General features: G+C 35.4%; 1 protein-coding gene across 5 annotated transcripts in view; it reads right to left on the reverse strand.

Moving 5' to 3' along the window:
- Nucleotides 1-14,439: 14,439 nt before the first annotated feature.
- Nucleotides 14,440-17,496, reverse strand: part of LOC129573121 (glucose-6-phosphatase catalytic subunit 1) — a 50,198-nt gene continuing 47,141 nt past the window's right edge. For 2 of the 5 annotated variants that reach the window (XM_055453354.1, XM_055453355.1), the window contains exons 2-4: nt 15,113-15,770; nt 14,923-15,041; nt 14,440-14,755 (exon numbers count right to left, since the gene is read on the reverse strand). In XM_055453354.1, the coding sequence (XP_055309329.1) occupies nt 14,551-14,755; nt 14,923-15,041; nt 15,113-15,712 (924 nt within the window). In that variant the 5' untranslated portion in view covers nt 15,713-15,770 and the 3' untranslated portion in view covers nt 14,440-14,550. Of the gene's footprint in view, nt 14,756-14,922; nt 15,042-15,112; nt 15,771-15,837; nt 16,099-16,654; nt 16,998-17,496 lie in introns of those variants that run through there. The other 3 variants (XM_055453356.1, XM_055453353.1, XM_055453357.1) reach the window with 3 other exon arrangements.

Genomic DNA, 17,496 nt, shown 5'->3' on the forward strand with positions numbered 1-17,496 from the left:
TGGAGTGAATTTTGTCAAACAAATGATAAATTTTCCGATTTTTCGAAAAATTTTGTCATTTTTTGTATGGAAGGTCTTAATTATTTTTCCCGCAGTTTTTGGGCAATTTCATCAATAAATGATATCCATTACCGAAAATAATGAAATTGATAGTCCAGTCCATTTATAAAAACTTCAAATATTCTCATAAACATCATTTCATGAATAATTTTTTGTAAAATAACAGAATTAATGGGAAAAAACTGAAATTTCAATGCCGGTCCTAATTAAATTTCCATGACTGTAAATTCACACCCTTTTTCTTGATCTCTATTTTATTTCATTTCAATAGTACATCTACGTCAATTTCGAATGAACGCGATATATAATTTTTTCTTATTGGCCGTATCCTCATCAAATTCGTCTCGAAGCTAAAAGATCGCTTATCGGCGAATTCTCCCGATTCGGAGATGGTGAAGACATCGTTTGATCCATATCAAAACGATTCGTTGATTTTATCTGTGCGAAAAATGTTATGCCTTTGTAATCCAAATCTCAGAACATTGCTTATCAAACATTGCATTTACTCGGTAATTAAAGCTATAGACTGAATTTAATTCGATAAAAAATATATTCTACTTCACTAATGGCATGCAATTTGTCTTATCTTGTATGGAATCAATGTGGGTGAATTCGATAAAAGTATTTTTTTTTTCGACTAGTTCAGTAAAAATTGAGAAATATTTGATTCATATTGCCAGTCGTTGTCGTATGAAAATGGCAAAAACGTGCCGATTTCAGTGGATCATATTTACAAAGATTCTATCTGTTGTAGTTATAGCATAGATAAGGGACTGAATATTTTTCGCAAATATGCCTAATAAATGCATTTCTCCCCACTGTTTAGCCTTCTCTTCGTCTTATAAATAAGGTTCATGAATATTTCTTCAGTATTTTCACTTATTTAATGCGAGTCAATTCGTTTTTAATGATTTATTTGTTTGAATTTAAATGGTGATTCTATGTAGTTTTTCATTCGGACTAATTCTTTTTAAATCGATTCATCTATCGATAAATATATTCATCATTTTTACATCAGTATAAAGCATTATAGTGAATTATTTAGTACTTAGCCTCACTTCGCTTGGATTCGTTGCTAGATCGCTTCGCGACTCTTTTCATTTGAATGTTCGCCTGTCTGTATCTGTGTCACCATTCAAGCGGTAAATTGACAGGACCTGACTACTTTAGCTGTTTGTATCCTATTCACGGTCTCTAACTAACTCATTTCATGTTGGAAACTTATCACTTAGAATTTGTGGCACATTTTTTATAAAGAGGTAGAAATTGAGCAAAATTGTAAACGAGATCAAGAGATCGACATTTTGATGACGCAAAATTAAAATCAATCACAAGTATTGATTCAAAACAAGGATGCTCTTAATCTTAAGTTTGTTAATGGTCAAGAGGAAGAGAAGCAATTTGATTATGTTTTTGAGATGGTGTTGATTTCATATTCACCAAAGTTATTTCTATAAATAGAAACGATTTTTTTGGGGAAAATTTGGTGAAATCTGTGGAAGAACAGTAGAAAGAAAAACACGTTCGAAAAAGTGTCACTGCCAGATCACATTTCAGGCGCATTCCGTCTCTTGTGACAATGCATCCAAACTCGATTTGATCTTATTTTAAGCATAAGTATTTTATCGTCGCAGACTGTGTGTATTTGCTTTGCATTTTTGGTGCAGTCATTATGCTGCATAATTTATTTCACGAAAAACGGCAACCGAGTTGAGTGCGGCAATCTGAATGATTTGCTTCACTATCATTGTTCGAACCATTGGTTAAAAAAGAATCAATTGCAAACACGAGCACAGTAGAAGAATGTGAAAATGGAAACGAAAGCAATTTTTCAGAGTTTATGCCAAACCACACGAATTTATTTGCCACGTTAGAACATCGTTATTTAGAGGAGCTGCAAGTTGCAGAGGCTATTATTCAAGAATATTGGACAATGGCCATAGCTGCAATTTCCGTGATTTCATCATACGATCCAAAATAAACCCTTGAATATAAAAAGAAGCTACAGCTTTAGAAACCAAATATTAACGCAGTAAGACACTTGTCTATGGAAAAAATGTGAAAAACACACAGATATCATTGTTCTTGATACATAAATTACAAGTATTATCAGTAGATTCATCTATTGAGCAACAGAAATATTGAAATGCGTGGCGTCAATTGGGATTGAATTTGAAATATCAAGCAAAACAGAATCGAACGTCACATCATTTCGGCGTGTAAAACACAAACGAATTTTATCATCTTGGGCATATGTAATGAATGAATGCATAATAATAATGGTATTATGTATTGAAATAAAGTGTATGTGGTTTTATTTACAAATAAAATGACAAGACAGTAGCGTTTCAATTTATTCATTTGATATAAATGCGACGTTTGCTTGTACGTGCACGTACAATGTATATATAGCATGCTGCACATGATCCACCCGACAACAGTCACATTGTGAGCACAATGTACGGAGCCCCCATATCTCACTAAGCTAATCCCAAAACGTTAAACGTACAAAGTTAAATGAAGTTTATTGGCTTTGATCTATCCGCCGCAGAAAAATATCTATTCATCTTGCAAAAAACTGTGGAAACAACCGATTTTTCTGGCTGAAAATGGAGAGATAGATAGATACACAAATTAGCAGGAGATTCTATCTGTGCTCAATACTAGAAATGTCTGAGATGTTTCTGCGTTTGTCTTGCGCAGAGATTGCAATTTTGCTGCTGTGGAGGTTAAAGCTGAGTTAAATTGGTTGACTCAGGATATTGAGGCCGTATTTTAATACGATTATGGTGCAAAATTTTCATTGCAGATATTTGCCTTAACATAGTTGGTTAGTATAGTTCATAAACAACGTAGATTTTTGTTGGCAATGAAAATTTTGCACCATGAACGCATTAAAATAACGCTTTAGGCATCTTAGTTAGCAAACTCAGCTGAGCTCAGGTCTCAGCAGGCAAAATATACTCTCTGGTCCTGTGATGTAGATGGTCATGAAACTGAAATTCCTCTGTAACCTAATAGAAACTAAGCCATCGACTCTTTTTTTTCCTTCTCAATCAGCCTTATATATTCGTATAGCATATATATATAATCCGCACCAATAAATCTTACGCGCTGCATCATTATTATGTCTGCATTTCGATTTTCACCATTGGGCTGGAGTCACATGATGGCACATAACGTTTTATTACATTATTCATCAAAGTTTTTCTCGTTTCATTTGATCGAGTCCAGTTGTAGTTGCCAAGACAACGAGTTCCATTCTTACCCTTCAACAGCATCTTGCGCACTGGAACACTCCCTCCACATGGAAAGATGGCTGTTTTATTGAATTTCCCTGTCTCATATGCGAATAAAAATGCTTGTCGATTTAAAATGTCTCATTCTGCCGAGGATGCCAAAACTAGTTCTACCAAAGGAGAGAAAAAAAAAATCATAAATGACTTGCAAAACGTCTATTAGCACACAAATAATGACAGAGTGTAAAGTACAACTAAAGCAAATGAATTCGATTGTTTTTTCTTCTTCTAGAAACGCTAATTGACTTTAAGCTAAAGAAAACAAAGATTATTTGAAACGATACAGAGTGAAATGCTTCGCTCATGACAGAGCGAGAAAAAAGCATGAGCAACTCCAATAAACGAATAAAATATCGTTTAGTATTTTATGGCACGACTCCTTGGAAGTAACACGGACCTTCTAATTTTGAATAGAAATGCAATGTTTCTCTTTTTTTTCTTCTTGAAATTCGTTCTATCTTCAGCATTTAGCCTGCATTTTGTTTCTTTGCAATTCCCTTATCGACCGAAAAGAGAACTTTTCAGCAAAATGTATTCGTCGTTCACCCTGCGAGTCATGGAACTTTCCGGCCGAGACGAAAAAAAAAACGATACGAATGAAACGACAAATGATCGATGTCGGTAAATGTTAAAAGACGCACGTTCAATACAGTCAAAGCCGAAAAGAAATGTGTTCTATCGCTCTAGTGTCTTTATAAGCGTCATATAATCATAAACAAAAATTACATTTTCCACACTATCATAAACGCTAAATGGAACGAGAACATGCTGGTTGGGCTTCATCACCTGAGGATGCATCGATTTTGTCAGTTGGTTTCGAAAGATCAAACGAAACGACTGGATTTTCGTACGTTTTTTTTTTCTTAGTGTTCAGACCTCATAAAACCCCCAAATATGAACAATTTCGGTTTGGATTGTGTTTTGATCACAATAATTGGAAAATTGAATGCTGCGTTTGATGGAAACTCTTTGATGTTCTGGCAATGATTGCCGCAAATGTAGCATCTCTATGCAGTGATTTTGTGCACGCTGAACGCATGCTGCTTCTTTCTACAGATATTCGATATAGTGCTGTGAACGTGATTAATGCACCTTCGAATGGATTGAGCAGCGGGGTTGAAAACCAATTAGTCCATTTCCGATTTGGCGACCATAAACGATTTATTGCGGTTTTTAGGCTTCAACTCCTACACCCGCCAACGTTTGATGTTCAACTGCATGGAAAAAATCGGTTCTATTGACCAATTGAACCGATTTAATGTATTATCACACTAACTTTTTGTCTGCAATTTGTGAAGGGTGGAAAATAAAACATAAAACGAAACGACCATAATATTGAACATTATTGAATATGAAAGATATTTGCGCTTGGAATTGACTTCAATTCACAAAATAACGGCAAATTACTTTTGTCTTCAATTCAATCAATTAAAGCAAATGGCATTTGATTAAAATGCCATCACATCTGTTATCGACCATCTGGAAATGGCGATCGATTTGACCGGCGCAGTGGGCAATCACATACATCCAACCAATGTTACCACAATCAATACCCATTTATATTCTGTGAACCAATGATAATGCGTTGCTGCGTCTCTGTCTCGTCGTGCATCGAAAATCCATTTATTTGTACAGTAATTTGCGCTTATTTATTTATCACCGATCGCCATTCCATTTAACTGACGCATAACGAAATGCGACTCTATACGCACGCACTTTATTTCGCTTGCCTTTGGTCAAGTTTTGATACATGAGAGAGAGAGAGAGAGAGAGAGAGAAAGAGAGAGAGAGAGGGAGAGAGAGGGAGAGAGAGAGGGAGAGTAATGCGAAAACCCAGAATGTAGAAGTATCGTGACAAAAATTGATTTTTCTGAGGAATTTTTTCATTATTGAAAAAAATTGAATTGAAAAAGAACAAACATGCATTTACTGTATTAACGCACCCAATCCGAATGAAATGAAGAACAAATATGCGAGTGTCTTCTTGAAAATCCAGTAGAAAAAAACGCATTTATATTAATAATGATGCCAAGTTGATGATAATGCCATGATCACAACTAGTGAATCTCTAATAGTCTTTAGTCACTACAGGTTTCAGTGTGATAGTTAGACATGTCTAACATGTATCCTCATGTCCATAAAGTCAAATAAATTCAAATGAAAAAAAAAATGAAACAACACGAATGGGAATTCGGGTGATGAGATTGATTATGTTTTGCGTGCTACACAGCGCATATGTTGTTGAAATAGTGTTTCATCCCTTTTGCCATTTATCTTGCCATTTTGCTGTTGAAGGCTGAAAGTAGGTAATTTTGTTGTCGAAAACGACGTCGATGTGTGTTGCTACCAAGGGAATAACATAAATTGAATTTTGATGAGTTTGCGAATAAAAAAGTCGAATCAATTTTAATCAGTTGCGGGAGATGGTTGGCAAAAATGATGATCCTTTCGAAAGCACTCTGTAATCCAATAACATTTATTATCTATTTCACCATGTCTATTATTTAGGACATTTGAACGGACAGCAGACATGGTTGAAAGGTCCAAAAAATACACATTCTAGACAATGTGCCTAATGATTAATAGTTCAACTCTTGAAATACGCTATAATCGAATCGATAGAGTTTTGCGAGTTAGGATAAAATTGAGTCGAAATTTGTGAACTGAAAAAAACTACCAACACAAACTTCATAAATCCAATTAAGGAGAAAGAACTACCGAACTATTTAGAGAGATGCATTGAAACTGTTTGTAGAGGTGAAAAATGTCGCATCTCACGTTTACCTGGAAATGAGGTTTTTCTTTTCTTTAAACTGTTGTTTAGTTTCTGGGCCGAGATGCAATAATTTGTTTTTAATTTTTTTTATTATCCAATTTTATAATGAGATTTGCATAAATGCCTGTGTCTTATGCACCAATAAAATAGAACAAAAAATTAGCATTGAACTGAATATGAGTCGAAGTGATTTTTTTTATGTGCACCAACATATAAACACTGAACTGTCAACAACTGACAATGGAATTTATGACCAAATTTCGCTTTTATTGCTAAATATGCCTATCATGACAACGAAGATTAACTGCTGCTCATGTCAATTATTCGAAATAAATTGCTAAATAAGACAAGTGCTGCGTAAGCAAAGCAAACCGAAGAAAAATGTTGAAATGGGAAAAAGAATGGTTTGCGTCCATTTACGTTTGTCGGCATTGGATGAGCAAGCGAGTGTAAACTTGGAATAGAAAATGATGTGGCAGTTTTAATCGGCACCTGTGTCCTCACTGAATAACTGAATACTGTCCGTATTGCAGAAGAGTATTTGTATGTAAATGAACAATTTCCCATTTCAGCAAACCTTCAAAATGGCAGCTCGTTTCAGCATCGCCACCCGTTGCCTGATAAATGACTCTGTTTCACTCAAATAAAATGTAATAAATGTGCTTCAAAATAAATTATTAATCAACGAAGTTTGTAAAAAACAATTTATTTCGCCCGGAATAACCATTCGAATTTAACGATGAAAATTCAACTGAGCACCCGCTCGCTTTGGTTCATCTATTCCACCGTGGCTTGCAGTGCGCTACATAAACACTCATTAAAATTGGAGCATGCATAACTCTATGTGTATGTGTGTGAGTCTGAGGTTATCAATAAATTATGCGTCAGTCTGATTAAGTGATAACGCTCAGAAAATGCGGCATACGGCACATAAAGAGCCATAATTGTTCAATTCGGCTGCTCGATCCCCGGTTGGTTGTAAATTACTTTTTGTAGCGCCATTGTGTTGAAACCATTTTTTAGAAGATGAATAACCGCCAAACTAAACCACTTTGCAAATAACACACATATGCAAAGCTGCTAGTTTGAAGCAAATTTTAGATGATGATAATATGCAATATGCATCTTCTATATTATAAAACTGAATGTTCGTCTGTCGGTCGCGAGTGTTCATCCTTTGTTTTTCAATTTATGACAAGTTGACATAAAATTGGAATGATATTTTTCAAAATATAAAAAAATGTCAATGAATTTATGTGGGGAGTAGACTGCTTCAAAAAAAAAAAGTTGTCCCTCATCTGGAATGTCCGGCCAGTTTCGAAAAATATACCTCAAAAAAATAGGTTCTGTCTAAAAAAATGACATGGGTACCATATAAAAAACCATAGCAAGCCCCACATCAAAATTTTCATGACAGTATTTTTGGAAGCCATTTTAGATCGCAACATTTCAACCAATTTCATTATCCCAGCTAATTTTCGGCGAAAACTGATGATGAGGTTTTGTCGGGCTCGTCAATATCTAGAACTTTTACCAAGACATCAGCCCTTTGAAAGGTCTTCTGGGCCAGTTACAGTGTAAAATGACCAGAAAAATGGCATTTTTTGCATTTTTCGCTTTACTGGTCACCCAGGCGGTGGACTTTTGTTCAGTTTTCGGCTTGTGTCGTGTAGTCAGCAGCCGTATGAACAATTTGGCACTTCTCAGATTGCAATTTGGATGGAATTTAGTGCCGATTGATTCACACATATAAGACAAATTTCAGGCCAAAATGAGCAAATCACAAACATGAGCTTCGGTTTGACAGGTAAAAGCAAGCGATTTCTACCAGTTCTGCCTTTGAACATCTAGTATGGTCCTTTACGAACATTTTGGGTACTTACATGACCAAATCGAGTGATGTTTCTACATATTTCTGGCCTCAAATTCGATTTCAATTCCCAAAAAATCGACTTTTGAACAAAAAATCCTTAAGTATAGGCTTTTTAGGTATGGTGTCTTGGTGCAATGTTATTTTTTCTCGAAAATATGGGGAGTCTACCCAGACAAAAACTCTCAAAATTGACTTTTTAAGGTACCTCCCGAACAAAAGTTACGTTTTTCATGCATTTTTCTATGAAATATCATTTTTTGTTCGAGAGATACCCCGAAAATCATTCATAAGAGATTCTTTGTGAGTAGATTTCCAATATTTCCCGAAAAAAAATAACTTTGTACTAAGAAACTCATCCAAAAAGTGTATTTTTGGGGAACCTTCCGAACAAAAATTGATATTTTTATAGTAAAATCCATGAAAAACGTATATTTTGTTCGGGAGGTACCTTAAAAAGTCAATTTTGAGAGTTTTTGTCTGGGTAGACTCTTCATATTTTCGAGAAAAAATAACATTGCACCAAGACACCATCCCAAAAAAGCCTATACTTAAGGATTTTTTGTTCAAAAGTCGATTTTTTGGGAGTTGAAATCGAATATGAGGCCAGAAATATGTGAAAACATCACTCGATTTGGTCATGTAAGTACCCAAAATGTTCGTAAGGGATCATACTAGATGTTCAAAGGCAGAACTGGTAGAAATCGCTTGCTTTTACCTGTCAAACCGAAGCTCATGTTTGTGATTTGCTCATTTTGGCCTGAAATTTGTCTTATATGTGTGAATCAAGCAGCACTAAATTCCATCCAAATTGCAATCTGAGAAGTGCCAAATTGTTCATACGGCTGCTGGCTACACGACACAAGTCGAAAACTGAACAAAAGTCCACCGCCTGGGTGACCAGTAAAGCGAAAAATGCAAAAAATGCCGAAAAATTGTCATTTTTCTGGTCATTTTACACTGTAACTGGCCCAGAAGGCCTTTCAAAGGGCTGATGTCTTGGTAAAAGTTCTAGATATTGACGAGCCCGACAAAACCTCATCATCAGTTTTCGCCGAAAATTAGCTGGGATAATGAAATTGGTTGAAATGTTGCGATCTAAAATGGCTTCCAAAAATACTGTCATGAAAATTTTGATGTGGGGCTTGCTATGGTTTTTTATATGGTACCCATGTCATTTTTTTAGACAGAATCTATTTTTTTGAGGTATATTTTTCGAAACTGGCCGGACATTCCAGATGAGGGACAACTTTTTTTTTTGAAGCAGTCTAGTGGGGAGCCTCAATGTGATCATCTTCAATGAAGATTCTTCATCTTAAAATCCAAAGGAGTCATTCTGAGCACAAGCAAATGGTTTTAAATGTTATTATTAAGTTTCATCTCATTAAAATGGACATGTACCAGTTCAAACAAGTTGCATTTCAAACGCAACAAGCCTTGGTACCTGTGCAAAACGAGCAATCTCTGCTTACTCCATTCGCTTTGTCCAAGGGGGAAAGTACTAGAAACCGTGAAAAACCAGGACGATCCGCCAAAAATGAACATACATTCTTTCAACCATTGTTAGTTGCAGTAAAATATACTTCTCTTTATTGCTACGACGTTTGACAAACTTGTGTTCCTCTAGGTCTCACCAATTCATATCTACTATCGACCCACTTTATTTTCAAGGCATTCAAATGCACGCAAGTATCAATTACTTGACCATAGTTCGCTGTTATTTATTGATATTATGAATAGCATTATTGAGAATTCCGAAGGATTATTTGGGATTATTTTTGTACTAGATTGCATTATTTGAATTATACAAATCTAGTACTTTCCCCCTTGGCTTTGTCATTTGTTCAATCCAATTAGTAACTCATTTGAATGCTCGTTTTTAATTCGATTCCGATGAAATTACCACCGACTGTCCTGCAGGCCGGCTGTTCCTGCGGCACTGCGAGAGAGGTAAAAATTATTACTTTGATAGGATTATCCGTTCAAAGAGTAACCAATCCAGTTACTCGCACTAGTCCAATGCGTCGGTGTTTGACCGAAGCTTAACCCTTCTTTTTTACAGCGGCAGTAAACTGAGGCAGAGCATCGGAGGCCATTTGAATAACTCTTTCGTTGCTTTTCTTCTGTGAAACCAGCACTGATTTTATGCGCTACCGTTCGCTTTCTTCGCATTCTTTGCGACTCTTTGTGTGGCTTCAGTGAAAAAGCAATTATTTCAATTGAACATGGAAACGAGATTAAAACTTAAGCCGGACTACATTTACTGCCTTGCTTTTGTTTAAATGACTTTCTTGGCGCATGATTGCAAAAATTATGGCACTGCAATTATTACCCTTTTCGGAAGGTGTTTGACGTGAACTCTTCTCTTTCAACTCTTTCTTAACCCGTTCACAAGCTGTCCAAAGAAAGTTTGAAAAGCACACAAAGATCACATGTAAAAAGTAGACGTTCGCACCAACCTTTTGGTCTAAGCCAACACTGAGATCAAAATGCTTCTGTTTCTTTATAATTAAAAAAAAACATCGATTAGTTTTTTTTATTATTTTAGTCCGAGAAAAATGTTGTGATTTGATTTTTTCCGATGAGTGTATATTTATGAGTAAAATTGAGAGAAAAGTTTTTACATTGTGAAATTCACAGGCTCTGCTATTGAATGAAACTGTAACTTTCAGACCAGAGACTGAAATAAGAAATTTTCATCAGAAGATCCGAAAACGCGATAAATTGTGTTCAGAAGATCCGAAATTCCGATCGCAATCTAAAAAAACAAAACGAAACTCTGAATTATAGATTAGTTTCATTGTATTTGAAAGATTCAATAAAACAAAATGAAATGTTTGAAATATTCCCCATTGATTTTTATCATTCATCCACAATTTTATTGCCGATTTTTGGAATTATTTTTTTCAATATGAATGCCGTCTCAGCACATTAGTGCCACGATTTCTTCACAATCGGTGTTTTAGGATATTCAATCATTCAACTTCGATTTCCAACCGAAGTCTTCAAAGAGAGAATTTATTATGTGAACGCAGAACTGTTTCAAATAACGATTAAAATTTGAAAAGCTGACGAATTTCAGAATGCAGGTGCACACGAAGAATTCGAAAAAGAGAACAGTTTTTGCGATAACGAATTTGATATATCCCATATCTTGACCAATAATTTTTGTGTTTGTATGACGAGCGAAGCGAGCCGAATATTTCCATATGATGTGCAATGAAATTCAATTTTTCCCCAATTTATTGTAATATGTTCTATCAAAGAGTATTTTGTATGCGTGCTTTGAGCATAAATTTTGTTTCATTTGAAATTTCTTAGGGTCCGTAATTTAAAACTAGAGCAGCATTTTTCCGTTCAGAAGATCCGAATGCCGGCAGAAGATCAAGTTATTTCAGTCTCTATTTCAGAGTGATAGTTAATTTCTTCGCAAGAAATAGAATTGACGAATGAGTGCCTTCAGCAAAGTGTTGTTCTCAACCTTCATTACAGGTCATCTCTTAGGAGTTGTGCGAAATATCACAACAAGTAACGCAGATAATATGAGCATCAAAACCTTGATAAGTATGCTCTTCTTTTACATAAAAAGAGGAATTGAAGAATATACTCACCTTTATTTAAAACTAAAAAATAAACATACTCAATTCTAAATTTAACACAAAATTATTGAAAATGCCAAAAATAGTTCCATAGATTAGTTCTGATGACCTCTATTGACAGAAAAGTGGGCAGAATAAAGTATCGTTTCACATGCGATGCATTTCGTACGTTTCAACATTGGCGAAATGTTGCACTTTTCAACTTTAAACGATGAAAAATGCGCATTAAAATCAGACAAAAAAACTCATAAAAAAGCAACGGCATTCGAATCAGGGACAGATTTGGCTATCCGTTACAACGTTAGCAACCATTTTGCACAGTTCCTGCAAATAACACAAGTTCATTGAAAATCAGTAGAAAACTGTAAACTGTTTTGTCTTTTTTATCAATTTAGCAACGGCACCGTTTTACGATTCTGAAAAAAAGGTTTGAAAAAGCAATGAACGAACAATAAATTTCTGCATTTCGCAACAAAAAAAACAACGGATTTTATTTGCAAAGAAATTATCGAGAATTATGGGATAAAAATGAAACGAATTTTCACCCAGCCAAAAGTGTGCATGGTGCGAAAAAAGGAGCCATGCAAAAAGCGATGCGAGAATGCGTGTGTGAGTGTGTGATGCTTCTATGGAAAAACGGAGGTGAATGGCGTGAAATAAAATCATAAACGTATAAATTTCGTTCATTATTCATGAAAACCTTTCGTCGTGTGTTCCGAATCTCTTTGCACTGAGGACGAGCATAACCGGCACTAATGGTCGTCCCAAACGACAACAATTGCTCACTCTTTTCCACCCAGGTTCTAACTCATTCGCCTTCACTCTTTTCTGTCTCCTTTCTTCTTTCTCCTTTTCCTTCGCCAAGCCTTTCTGCCATAAAAAAGAGTGGAGGTATTGGAAAAGGAGAAGAAATATGAGCTTGAGACCCTCGCCATAAAACGATATTGTTAGCTTACGACGCACTAAGCGATCATGAATAGCGAAAAAAGCAAAGAAAGAATTTCGGAAAAAAGAGAAAGAAGAAACTGGTTATGTATGGAAAGGAGTATGAGTATGATCAACTACGTATTGGTGTTGAAGAGGAAAACTGAGAAAAACTTTTCTTCGCTATGCGTTTGGTGTCATATAACAATTAGTTGCCATGAAAAACTGAACCCTTGTCTGCTTTTCTGCATACGCTTTCCGTATGCAGCCAGTTTTTGGTGCATTAAAGGCTTTCTCTGTCAACTAGCACCGAAGAAAGGTTGAAATATTTAAGAGAAATGCAAAGAGTCATAAATTGGTTCATAGCCCTATGAAGTGGGATGGGATGTACTTACATGTTTTTGTAATTTGAATGTATGTTTTTTTCACCTTAACTCGAAATGTTCGATCGCATTTTAGCTTTAATTGAATGAAAATAATTAGTCGGCTCGATGATATCAACCAATGAATTTAAATCATTGAAAAATTATGATTTGAATAAAAGCTCAACAATTTCTATCGAAACATCAATCATCTGTTTCTCTTTTAGCATTCGTAGCGTGAATAAATTCTACATTTCGCTTAGTGAATCCTCCTGAGGAAGAAGAGTCATTCATTTATCTGTAAATTTCAAAAAATTTAGAACAATAATGAAACAGCCAATCGGTTGCCAGAACGTCAAAGGACATGATTTCAAGTTATCGAATTTGTGACTTTTTTTTAATATTTCTACACTATGCGTGAAAAACTCATGGGGCCGCCTTTGAAATGAAGCGAAAAAAGTTGAAGTAAGAATGCGTTGAAAATCACGACAGCGATGATTCCCAAAAAGTCAGCCACCCTGCGCATTACAACAAAATAAATTATTCACAATCTACTATAAACGAGTGAGAAAGAGCAACTACCACTTTTTGTGCCACAGGAAGATTGTTCGTATGCATTTCTTACTTGTTTTTTTCATCTTAGTGACAAATGAGAGCCGAAAACTTGAGAGAGAGAGAGAGAGAGAGAGAGAGAGAGAAATGTGTCCGAAACCAGCATTCGCAGTGGTCACTAAACGCAAGTTCAACCGAAAAACTGATTTTTTGTGTGCGAACATTCAATAGATTTCATTGTGAAACATTTGATATAGTCACAGCCACATGCCATGTTCGTAGAGCGAGAAAGTCGGAAAGGACATATAAAAACAAATGGAAAGCCAAAAGAAAGAATGGCAGAGCAAAAGAAAAACCATGAACTGTTGATAATCGCTTCATGGTCAAATTGCGTGTTGCCATAAACATTTTCTTTTCGCTGCATGTTGCCTCTTCTGCCGTGCAGTGCGTCGAGCATTTATATGGCTTAATATGAAAAAAGTACATGGATTGAACACAATTAGAAGAAAAAATGAGACGTAAACTGTGTCACAGCTTCGGCGAGAAATATGGAAGAGAGAACGAGAACCGGGGCTGAAGAGTGCACAGCAACAGTCGACGACAACAACAAGAGACAAACAAACAACATCACACAAAAACAATGTGCGTAAAACGCAGAACCAAACCGACACGCATTGAACGAGAAACCAGATGAAAGCCGAAGAAAAAAGAGCTTCGAGAAAAAACGTCTGTGGTAAAAAAGAAATGAACACTTCGATTGAATTCTTGATATCGTATTTTTCTCTCAATTATTTCAATCATTTAAGGCTTTCAAGCAATTTATTGAGGGTTTTCGCACATTACATCTAAGCAAATGAGCCAAGTAAATTACATAGAAGAATGTAAGCTGCGGAAATTATTTTTAATTTCTTAATTGAAAATGTGGTTATTTAATCTGTTCGTTAAAATCTGTTAGAAAATTAATTTTTCAAATCGAAAAAAATTAAATGCGCAAAAATTCCAATGAAAATTGTGCAAATTTTATTTAAGTCTTATTTATGGGAATAAATAATGTCCGATCAGTCTGTAGTATTTTGTCATCAGTAATTGAGCCCGAATCAAATCCGATTTAATCTTTAATTTTACGTTTTTGAGCGATTAACGGAACGATATTCAAAAGAAGCATAACAAATGCTAGATTGGCCGCAAATGTGGCAGAGTAGAAAATGAGCGCTCCATTCCATCGTGGTATTTGACTGAGAATGTACTTATTGATGCATGTGATGACAATAACGGCTGGCAAACTCCACTTAACATCCATTTGAATGTTGAACCTGTTGAAACACATAGTAAACAGTATTTCAAATAAGAGTTTCAGTCGTCAGCAAAAGTGGTTCTATTTATGACGAGATGGCGTTGTAAACAGTATGATGCTTCAAATAAAAATCGAGCTGTCACACAATGCCAAATGTCACTTGAACTGCACAAGTAAACAATGTACCTTTTTGCTTGTGGTGAGCAAAGAATCAATCCAAACATGATTCCGAATTCACGGGCCAGTGAATAGATAGGTGTTGTTTCGGGTTTAATGTAGTATGGGTCTTTGCACCAATTGAAAGCCTATTCAACACGAACAAAACAATAAATTTATTATTTGGGGTCGATTAGTATTATTTATACCAAATATTTACTTTTTTAACTGCCCATTGTGGGTCACGAGCTATAATAAAATGTGCATAATAAACGGAGATGCATAGTATCAAAACGGCAAAGCCCAACAGTAATCCCTTTGCGCGATCTATTTCCGTAATGAATCGATTGATTTTTCGATGCTGTAAAAATTGGCTGATTGTAATGCCGAAGCAGCTGCCCAGTACGCATTGATGGAAAAAGTGGCAAGCGAAAAACATTCGGGAAATGGATACAAAGCCCAAAATGCCAACGTATACATTCCACAAGAAATACTTGAACGGTTTGTTCAAATAGCGTCGAAACCATGGCGATTGATAGAATATCGTTCGAATGACAAAGAATAAAATCGATGCGGTGAACATAACATGTCCCGATGGATTTCCGGCCGTTGTTTCGCATGTAAGATATGTTTGTCGCACGTATGGCCGCGTTAAATTTGTAAATATATCCGTTTCATTGACCCACCAATACGGCCGCGTTCCAGCCAATATCCACTTTAAGAGAATGACACTGATATGCGATGTGATTGCTGCAATCATTATATTTACATATTGCCTTACGCCGAAGACCAGAAAGATTGGGAAAAAGTATGTGTGCATAAAACGAGCGGTTGTCACATAGCTCACTAGCTCTAGATATGGTTCGACCGGTTCAAATCTACAACAAAATACAATTGCATCAATTACTCGGAACAAAACACAATGTACCCAAAAAAAAACCTCACACTTTTTGTACGAGAAGAATTTGTGTAATTTCCCACTTTAGAAAACTGTCAACTATTGATTGAAACATTTTAGTCCCTTCGTGTTGCTGATTTTCACTAACTAAATAATTTTTCGCTGCAAACCAGGCAGAACAAAAATTTTGTACGACAATCGCTTACTTCGCTTATTTCTAGAGCCGCAATTCACGGCAGTGAACAAAAAAGTGTCAAATTCACTATATCAATTTCGAAATATAAATAGTGAAGTATGCGGCAATAATGGTGGTGTACGGTGTGTAGGGTGCATGCGCCATGCTAGCCCGCAAAACACACACACACACTCTTTTTTACAAAACCACCAACAAACTGTTGGACGCTGATAAACACAGAGCAATTCTTTATTTTTTTTCCACGCTAAAATTGCCGCATTGAATCGAAATGGAGAAAATATTCGCCCTGATTTCATGCATGTGTTAATTATTCATATCAAGCTATATTCATAACTTCATGAAGTTTAATATCCAAAAGAAGGAGCGTAGACAATTTTTTGATTGCTTTTTTTTATTTTTAAATACTTAAAAGTAATTCTTAGTACTAAGAAATTATGAAGAATGCATCGAATGGAATGAATTGGTCTAATGTTGCCCCAATTCTTTTCTTTTCAGTTATTTTTTTTATTTATTTTCAAGAATTCTTTTGTTCTATTGAATCGAAGAGTTCGATTGCCTCTCCCCAAACTTCTTAAGCAGATTTGAACCTACAACTTTTGATGATTTTCAAATTTTGGAACTGAAACATACAATTTTTGTAAACGACACCAATTACAACGAAAATTTACCCAAATTCGCATTGTTATTCCAAATATCATCATATTTTCCAGCCGCAAAATTGAATGAAAATTATTTTATATTTTGAATGTAATGAAACATTTATGTCCGACAGAAAATCAACATCGTAAAAGAACGAACAACAAACAAATTCATCGTTTCATCGTCTCTAGTAAATAGAGTTATGGGTTGTTAAACGACGTCATTTGTCTTTCAAGCAACGGCAACAATAATAAACCGAAAAAAAACTGCAAGTGCACTAACACAAATCAATGAGTTTGGATTGGCTGAAATCGAAAATTCGACTTTGAATTCAAGCCGTACGTAGTTCGTAGAGCTAATAATAATAATTTATGTAGAATTTATTTATTTTTTCCATATGTAAACAGATTGATGATAACAATTCAAAATGATTCAGGGGAATGAACGTCATATGTTAACTAATTCAAATTATTCGACGTTCGTTTTTTATTTCCAGTCAATCACAGATAGCTGAGGATATATGCTGTGCATAGGAACTCAGCAAGCTGAGATTGGGACGTTTGGATTTTGTGACTTGCTATTCGTGTAAATTTATGTGGAATTTTGGTGGAGTGTTGATGGAGTGTAATGGAAAATGTGTTCCAAACTCCTCTCCATCATAAATTTGTTTGAATAGCACGTCACAAAGTCAAAATATCCGAATCTCAGCTTGCTGAGTTTCTATACTCAGCATATATCCTCAGCTATCTGTGATTGACTGTTTATTTCCTTCAATTACAGTCAAGTGCATCGAAACGTGCAAACAATTATTGCGATGCAAACAAAATAAAGCCAAGCAGAGAAGGAAAAAAACAACAAAAATTCACTATCA

The sequence above is a fragment of the Sitodiplosis mosellana genome, unplaced genomic scaffold (assembly GCF_009176505.1).
Source record: "Sitodiplosis mosellana isolate CC-2019 unplaced genomic scaffold, AAFC_SMos_1.0 Smas_scaffold_5948, whole genome shotgun sequence".
Lineage (NCBI taxonomy): Eukaryota > Metazoa > Arthropoda > Insecta > Diptera > Cecidomyiidae > Sitodiplosis > Sitodiplosis mosellana.